Source organism: Scylla paramamosain, chromosome 15 (assembly GCF_035594125.1).
Source record: "Scylla paramamosain isolate STU-SP2022 chromosome 15, ASM3559412v1, whole genome shotgun sequence".
NCBI classification, from domain to species: Eukaryota; Metazoa; Arthropoda; class Malacostraca; order Decapoda; family Portunidae; genus Scylla; species Scylla paramamosain.
The window spans coordinates 12,826,405-12,836,011 of NC_087165.1; the positions used below are offsets into that span (position 1 = coordinate 12,826,405).

The 9,607-nt window shown below is 39.1% G+C and overlaps 1 protein-coding gene across 1 annotated transcript in view; it reads left to right on the forward strand.

Annotated features, from left to right (window-relative positions):
• Positions 1–702: 702 nt before the first annotated feature.
• The window catches only part of LOC135107462 (uncharacterized), a 50,987-nt gene continuing 42,082 nt past the window's right edge, over positions 703–9,607 (forward strand). The window contains exon 1 of the mRNA XM_064017346.1: positions 703–886. Within this exon, the coding sequence (XP_063873416.1) occupies positions 718–886 (169 nt within the window). The 5' untranslated portion in view covers positions 703–717. The remainder of the gene's footprint in view (positions 887–9,607) is intronic.

The window sequence follows — 9,607 nt, forward strand, 5'->3', positions numbered from 1 at the left end:
AGAAATATACGAATACGTCTCTCTCTCTCTCTCTCTCTCTCTCTCTCTCTCTCTCTCTCTCTCTCTCTCTCTCTCTCTCTCTCTCTCTCTCTCTCTCAGCACCTGCCACCTCCAGCTGAGAATGGAAAATGAGGTTATAATGATGAAGACGAGTAGGATCAGGAAGAAAGTAATGATGACGGTAATGACGATGATGATGGTGATATTGACGATGATGATGATAACTGTGGTAAGGATGATGGAAAGGAGGAAGAATGGGAGGAGAAATAAGAGTATGAGGAAGAGGAAGGAGAGGTAGAGGAGGAGGAGTAGAAGGAAAAGGAAGAAGAGAAAGAAGAAGAGAAAAATAATTGTAATGGTATTGTTATGTCTCTACGTACGTACGTGTGTGTGTGTGTGTGTGTGTGTGTGTGTGTTCCTGTCTGTCTGTCTATCTATCTCTCTGGCCCGTCTTTTTTTCCATCTATATCAGTTTGCGCATCTGTTTATTTACCTGTCCTACTTAGCAATCATATTTCCGTCCATTTATCTATGTATGTATATCTATACCCACCTGCTTCCCTGTCTCTCTGTCACTGCTTTTCGTATCTATCTGTCTGCCCTTCTCTATGTATACATGCATTTCACTTAGCAAGCCCTCCTGTTTGTAACCCTTTATCAGTCACTATCTTTGTGTTTGTGCTTTACGCATCTATCCATTTGTCTTCGTCTATCTCTATGTGCATTCCAGTTAGTCATCCTTCCTGTTTACTCCTTTCGTGTCTCCTCAAACCGCCATGTCTGGTTGCAGGTGCTGGCGGCGGCTGGAGTGAGGAGTGGCCTAAAGCAAGTGAGCACTCCAGCGACGAGGACTCTGATGACCGCCACCGATACGCTATTGAGCACGGTTAGTGGCCGTGAGTGGGCGTGTCTATGTGTGAAAGTCATAGATCTTTTTTTTTTTTTAATAACATGTAATCCTGAGTGTTTATCTAGCATTTTTTTTTATTGTTGTTGTTGTTGGTGGCAGTGGTGATTGTTATTTTTAGTGCTGTTATTATTGTTATTATTATTATCATTATTATTATTATTATTATTATTATTATTATTATTATTATTATTATTATTATTATTATTACTATTATTGTTATTATTATTATTATTATTATTATTATTATTATTATTATTACTATTATTATTATTATTATTATCATTCTTATCATTATTATCATTACTATTATTAATATCATTACTATAATTATTATTGTTGTTGCTGTTGTTGCTGTTGTTGCTGATGTTACTATTACTCCTACTACTACTATAACCCCACCTCTACTCATCAACTACTACTGTATTACTATTATTACTACTCCTGATGTTATTATTACTCTTGTTGCTTTCTTCCTGTTGTTGTTCCTATTTTTTTCCACTAAAATAACTAAATCCAGCAGACCTTTGGATCAGACGGAAGGAAGGAAGGAAGGAAGAAAGGAAGGAAGACAGTATACGAACTAACTCCACACACACATCGGATGAGTTAATATGACAAGTGGATAACAACACTGCATTAGCATAGTAAACGTATTTCACAGCTAAGCCTCGAGAGGAAAAAATGTTTGCAAAATAAACTCATTCGCATAAATATTCTTGCCTGCACAGCCAGTCGTCCATAAAACACACACACACACACACACACACACACACACACACACACACATGCATCAGTGGGTCGTGCTTTATTTACATTTACATAAAGACAAATTAACAGAACTGATCCATCACTGTAGAGTAAAATATATACTTACGCTACAAAAAAGGGTCGACATCACCTCTGTACTATACATACACTGGCATTCATGTAGATATTGGCTGTGGACGTTCCCTTTAAACCTACGTTATTGCTTTGGGGTGAAAAAATGAGAGGTGCGCGTTAGTATGAAAGTGTAGTAAGTAGGGTGGGTGGCAGGAGGTGAGAGGGAGGAGTTGATAGGTGGGAGTAAAGATGAAGAGGCAAGAGCATGAGGGAAGGAAGGTGAGTTTCGGTAAAATTGACTAAGTAGGGTGGAATTATGTGTAATGGAATGGAATGTGCTTTGGTGGAGTGTGGGTAAAAAAAAATGTGGGGTTGAGTGAAAGAGAAAATTATCGATAAATGAGTAAACTGAAGGTAAAGGAAAAGGATAAGGGTAGGAAATGATGAGCTGAGGCCAAGGCCGACAGAAATCTAGGTGTAGTGTAGGTTAAGGGTGAAGATGAGGGTAGAAAATGTAGAGCTGAGGAGAACGACCCAAGTCTTTTTTTTTTTCATGTTTCACTTATTATATCTTCACTGTCTTTCGTTGATACAATAACGAGAGGAAAGTGAAGGAGTTAAAGTTTTCAGCATGAAGCCCATGTGGCGGCGGCAGTGAATGGCAGGTCAGTGGCAGGTTCCCTTGGCAGAAAATTGATTCTGCTTCTCGTTGTGATGGTTCAGGAATGCTCGCGAAGACGCAATTTATATTTTGGTATGGCAGGCTTTTCAGAACACTGCAACAAATGAAAGATCATTATATAAATGCTATTAATCGAAACAAACTTACTTTCAAATTTCATTAATTTGAAGAGTCATTCTCTTGTGTTATATTTTTTCTTCCGATGACTTTTATTGTTTCAGCAAAAGACGTGGATCTCTCTCTCCTCTCTCTCTCTCTCTCTCTCTCTCTCTCTCTCTCTCTCTCTCTCTCTCTCTCTCTCTCTCTCTCTCTCTCTCTCTCTCTCTCTCTCTCTCTCTCTCTCTCTCTCACCGGACGTTATTTCACTTAGAGATATCACAGGCAAGTGCGAAATTGCACCAATCAGTCATAAGAACCTTGATTGATAAACAGAATACCTAGAAAGTCAGGTGTTTTTCAAGAATTATTAATGCATCATTCATTCTGGTTAAGAAAGATCAGCAGTAATGTGAGAGTTCGTTGGAAATTGCTTTGTATCCGGTAATGTAATTCAATAGCACCAAGGTAACTTTAAACGAATAGCAATTCGTCTCCAGTATTGATGAAGTTTTTAATGTCTCAATACCCACACAGCGGGCGGGTGTGAGTGAGGACAGGCTGGAGAAGGAGTGAATTTCATAAATAATTTGTGTCGCATCATTGGATGAAGTCACACTGACAGAAATGACTTGATGACATGCTCTTGGAAAAGCTCCGCATCATGCGAGTGGTTGGTGAGTCTTAAATCGATGGACCCCTTGAGAGGGCCTCTGTCCATCACATTAGACCACTATATGAGCTGAATGAAAATTTGTTCCGGGGTGCGAGAGAAGTTGCAGAGGTTTAGTGGAAGGAGGAAGGTGATCACCTGCTCCTCTGAAAAATGGTGCGAGAGCAATTACTACCGGGGAAAGTTCACACAGAAGTATTAGCTCCCTCCCGCCCCCTTGGCTGCTGGAAATATGCCTACTTTATGTTGTGGCAGGAAAGGTACTGCGCAGAGGAAGGATGCATGGGTTAATCTGGCTGATTTAGCAAAAGAATCTTCTCATGAAACCTCGCCGTTCTTTAGCCACATTTAACCAGTTTTATGTGCGCTATTGTTCATCTCCACAGTGATTCATGCTGCTTTGTGACTAGTGAGATAAGACATCTTTTTCTCCCCGAGTAGATTTCTATCGATCTTTTGTGTCTAATAAAGTGCAGCGGCATTTTTTTTTTTTTTTTTTCACAGCACCGGGGCATGTGAGTCAATTACAATATATCTTTGGTGGAACTCGAAGTGACCTCGAAAAAGAGAATAAACTGAAATTGTTTTAGTTTAATTGATTTGCTTGATGATAATCATATAATTACTTCATTCTTTGTTGTAATTCCGTTCAAAAGCACGAATTCACTCGTTTAATTTTAAAATGCTTTGCAACAGATGCAGCACAGCTTTTCACGCAGCCGCTCGACATGAACGATGCATGATACTTACCGATGAACCTGATGTTGCAGATTAACCCTGACCCTCTTTTTTTTCGTGGTTTTCACATTACAGGGTTAAAAAAAAAAAGCAGGAACGAGGCCAAGCACAGTTCAGCTTCTGGTTAAATGTTTTGCGTTCTGACATGGTAATTTATTGTATCACTGCCATACTGTAGAGAAACGAGAAACATATAAAAATTATAGAAGTATAGTATTCATCACTCATCCTGTATCCATGAGGCAAGACCCAGAATGCTGCGCCTGACAGGCACCACACGGGCAGGGTGACTGAGGTGGCGACAGTCAGATGGTTGTAAGATGATGTTCTCTTGAAGTGCAGTGGAGGAGTTGATCACGGTGATATTATTCCAGTTATTGTCGTGAATACTATTATTATCAGTACCGGTGTTGCGACAGATTATTTTACGGAACTGCCAAGAGCTTAAACAGAATAAAACCCTGGAGATATTTCTACACTGTGCAATGAAAAACTAAATCACCGAAGTTGTTATACTTTATCGTAAGTATTAGTAAAATTCTTTATTCGAGAACCAAAGGGATACATTATATAGTCTATGTGTAATTATAAATGCTGATTAAATGTATGATAGTTATTTATCGTATATAAAATTTTGTTAACTTAAGTGTTCCTGTGTACGTGTGTGTGTGTGTGTGTGTGTGTGTGTGTGTGTGTGTGTGTGTGTGTGTGTGTGTGTGTGTGTGTGTGTAAAAAATGCTATCCGTCCTGATGCGAGAATAAGCTGTTTAAGTTCGCCATAACAGTGTATTGTCTGGCAAACTATTAATTAATCTGAGGGATCACATGATTTTCGCTATCGCATTAAGCTTGTAGTGCAATGATTGGGCACCCATGGATTTTTCCCTAGAGATTTACTAGTGATTGTGATTTCATTAGGAAGATCAGGCGTTTTTCCTTTCCTCAGAATGGAGGCCACTTGACGCTCATTTGCAGGCGACGATCATTGAGATAAGCGGGTGCTAAGCCTGTGAACACATTGAAATTGAGAGACTCGTTTAATTTGCATAGAGTATTGTGTGTTGGTCTTGTACACGTGCTGTTCAAAGATAGCACTGGGATATGTTGGTCTTACTAAGGTAGAAACTTTAAGGACCAAGGATGCTGTGGTCCAGGGTGTCATGACGTGTTAGAGCTGGCACGATAGAAGGGGTAGGACCAATGTTACTGTGGTGTAGGATGCGTGATCGTGATGTTTTTAAGGTGGTAATGTGGCGTGTTGGTCTCAGTAAGATAGAGGCAGTAAGGACCAAGGCTGGTGGGACTGATTGTGCGTGCTGTGGAGGTGTTGGTGCAGGACGATTGAGGCGTGGTGAGGACTGCTGCCGATGCCTCGGGTGCGTGTCGTGCGGGTGCGGTGTTGGGTTGCAGTGATGGGTGTGACTGGTGGTCCAGATGTATTATTGTCCGCAGTCACACGTCTGGCCGAGACGAGGCTGCATCGCGCCTTCTTCGTTAATCATTTTATTCTTCTTATTCGCTGATTTGTCATCACTGCAGTTCTTCCGGTCTCTTTTAAGAGGTATCTTTAAGGTTAGGTGACTCACTGCCTACTACTGCAGCAACGCCGTCATAGACTAAGCTCACCTACTTTATGACACACAGTTGTGTATTAGAGGATATCATGCCCACACTTTTCTTTCTTTAGGTAAGAAAAACAGTGAGTAGCACGAGTTATGGTCATATAAATATCCACTTGTGCAGTATCAGAAACCTGAAACAAAGGCCAGATTTACGTATGTATATACGCACAAACACACACACACACACACACACACACACACACACACACACACACACACACACACACACACACACACACACACACACACACACACACACACACACACACACACACACACACACACACATATACACACATACATACACAGTATACGAGTGTGTTATTTTCCGTTGCAGCATCAAGGAAAGATCTTCAAGCAAAACTACAGTGTTGTCATTTTCTGGTAGGGCTTATTGACATCCTGCCCGGCGGCTTACTGTCTGTGTGTTGTTTGCACTATTGTTAATGGTGGAATTGTGCGATTTGTTTTCTTTTTTTTTTTTCTTTTGTGTGTGTGCGTAATTCACCAAGGTCATCATGACACTTATCCTCCATTTTTTTTATGATCATATTTTTTTTTTTTTCTGTTTAGTGACTTGCGCCTCAATCAGTCTTCTTTTCTCTCTCTCATTTTCATTGCTTTGGCAAATACCCTTCTTGCATAAAAAGAAAAAAAAAATTCCTAAAGACCTTAGAGCTCATCAGTGTGTGAGAAAGGCTGAGACCTCTCATACAACACGCACCACATCTCCTTGCTCGCTGGAGACCACACTCTGTTAGTGATCTGAGTGGGCTCGTACCTATACTTGTTGAGTGCCAAGCTAGGCGCCCTCAAATAAGCTGTAGAACGTGTGTGTGTGTGTGTGTGTGTGTGTGTGTGTGTGTGTGTGTGTGTGTGTGTGTGTGTGTATGTAGGTGGGTGGGTGGGTGGATGGGTGGATGGGAGTAAGAGATTGTTTGTATGTGTGCGCTAGTGTGAGTGCATGTGTGTGTTCGCGTGTGTTGGTAAACAGGGTTCCTTTAGGGCACTTGGGCCGTGGATCTCATTACCCACCAGAAAGAAATCGAAACCCATTTGCAAAAATTAAAGGAAAAAAGTGACCACATCTGCAATTCAAGCAACTATACCCACATCCTTCACACACACACACACACACACACACACACACACACACACACACACACACACACACACACACACACACACACATACACACACACACACACACATACACACACACACACACACACACACACACACACACACACACACACACACACACACACACACACACACTTACGCAGGCACTCACGCAAACAAACAAACAAACAAATATACTGCATCTCCTCCATTATCAACAATGAAAACAACAGAATGGCATAGCACTTTTGGAGGGGGAAATGTTGACGAAGCTTGAAGATCTATCATGCTTCCTTCTATGCTCAAGGGAGTGAATTTTAAACCTCTGTAATATAAACAGAATCAGTAAAGTATACACAGTCTGTTGTAATTCCCATAATCTGATACATTCCTTAAAAATCAATACAAATGAAATGATATTATTTAACATCCGATATTAGATTACAAACTTCATAAGTCTGAAAGGATTACAGCTGAATAATCTTTTTATTTTATGTTTTTTTTTTTTTTTTTTTTTTTTTTAATGATTCGTGACCAGTTTGTTCACGTCGCATTGAGCGCTGAGTGGAATATTAAGTGCCCTCCACCGTTACCTAAACCGAGCAGACTAATGGCTTGTGAATTTTTACGCGTCTGTGCCGACTGAATCTACTTGTTTATGCTGTCGCGCGCTGGGGAAATTTTGCCTCTATTTTTGGGAATGTAAGTGTGGTCCGTGGGAATGTGCTGTGATCGTTTCAAGTATTATTTGCAGAGTGATGTCCTTTTTTTTTTTTTTTTCTTTTTAGTTTTGATAGAGATATTTGGCTTTTTTTTTCCTGCATCGTGATTTTTAAAATAAAGTCTATTATTTGTTCTTACGGTAGATATATTTGGCTTTATTTATATCACGACTAAAGAATTAATCGTTTATTATTTTTTTCGAACGCTAGATCTTATTATAGAGATATTTTGCTTTAATTTCCATATCGCGATTTTAGAGTTAACTCTTTTTTTTTCTTATATTCAGTGGGCTTTTTAGGAAGGGTAAATATTTAGCACCTACATATTTCCTCCCGCAATTCCTCAATATCGTAATGAAGTATATATTTTTCTAAAGAGCTTCAAAGTCTGGTCTCCGCGGCACTTGACGTCGCGTGGCAAGTTTGATTGCTCACCACAGTTTTCTTTACGTGTCCAAGAGATTGGCCAGGGGCGACAAGTGATAAATATATCATAATCGCTGCTCACAAAGAAAAACTAAATAAATAAATAAATAAAAGTAAATACATGTAGTGAAAGTGTCCCAAACCTGAAGGCCAATTTAGTTGTGAAGGTGTTTCGATATTCCGGTCTTGAAATATTTCTGGTCGTTGGAAAGAAGAAAATATATAAAGATAAATAAATGTATGAATATGCATGCAAAGACGGAGGATTTCTGAATTTCTCAGCGAAATGATAGAGTAAAGTTGCTGATTAACTTTCACATTGGTAATTTAGACAGAAAGAAGTGAAGGTAATGAAGATGTCTTATTTAACGAAGTGGAAGGAGGGCGGACGAAGGCAAGTAGTTAGAAAAATTAATAGATAAATTACATGTAACCATGAACATAACTAAGAGATATATAAAAAGATGAATCAATGGGATATAATGTGAGGAAGTGAATATAGTTTAAGAAGAGGAAAACTCGAAAGGCGTTTTGCTCCAGACTTCATGAAACTTTACCAACATTTTTGGTAACGGCGATCGTGCTAGGATTTTTATATTTGTTGTGCTCCCACGTAAAAAAAAAAAAAAAAAAAAAGTGTAAAGAAGCTGTGAGACTGGAGCCTTAATAAATGGGAAACTGCTTCTTGCAAGAGCAGATAAAGCCTCCGTAGAGAGTGAACAATTTGTTGCCGTTGTCATCTTTTATTTTTTTTAATAAAGATGTAAAAAAAAAGCAAATGATGTAAAGAAACAAAGCTGATTCATTAGTGTAAGAGTCAATAAAAAACTCAGATCTTGTGAGATTACTAATGAATAATAAAAAAAGTATATGACAAAACAGATCCTTATGCATCATCACTCTTGATAGTCTCAGCAGGGAACCACAGCCATTCACCGGTACAACAGTGTGCCCAGAAAAGAAACGAGCTAAAAAGGTCAAAGATATGGATATAAGATGTAAGAAACTAGCTTAAAAACCAGATTCATACCACTCTTTCATGAAGTCTTGATGCCTAAGACAACACCGAAATCTCTCATGTAAGGTGACGAAGATTCAATCACAAAATATAGGTTGTAAGTGAATTTACCTTTTATGGAATAAATACTGTTGATCATACATAAAATAGTGAGTTAGTAGTTGCTGCTAGTGTCGCTTTTTCTTACTGAGTATGGATTCATATACTTGGGAACGGCAAGAAGTAAAAACTATAGATCACTAGTTTAGGAGCAAATGAAATGTAAAGAAACTTCCAATACGAAAGAAAAATGAAGGTCAGTAGACAAAGACAAAAAGTCTACTCGTAGATAGGCAGTTTGATCACAGAAACAGTTTCTTATGTCAATGAGATTGACCTTAATCCTCCTGAGGGTCAAGGCCAGAGAGCGTTTGAGATGCGTTGGTACAAGGAATCTTGATGTCAGGCATGATGTAGTCAAATGACGCATGTGAGAAGGGGATAAGCTGAAAATTATTCTCAATTAGATCCTCAAGTAACATCTGAGCGAAGAGATCAGCATTAGAGACTCAAGAGATATCAATGGTGCCATCAAAATGTATTATGAGAATGAAAGATGAGAAAGAAAATTATCAGATTTAGCCAAGTGCCGGAAATCACGAGGAGAATAAAGAAAAGAGTTTCTAAAGACTTGTAAAGTGGAGCTGGCATGGTTATTGGTAGAGATATAGCGGACATCAGTTTCAGATGATGAATAGTTGAGGCATCATCTGCAAGTTAGTTTTCCACTTGAAAAG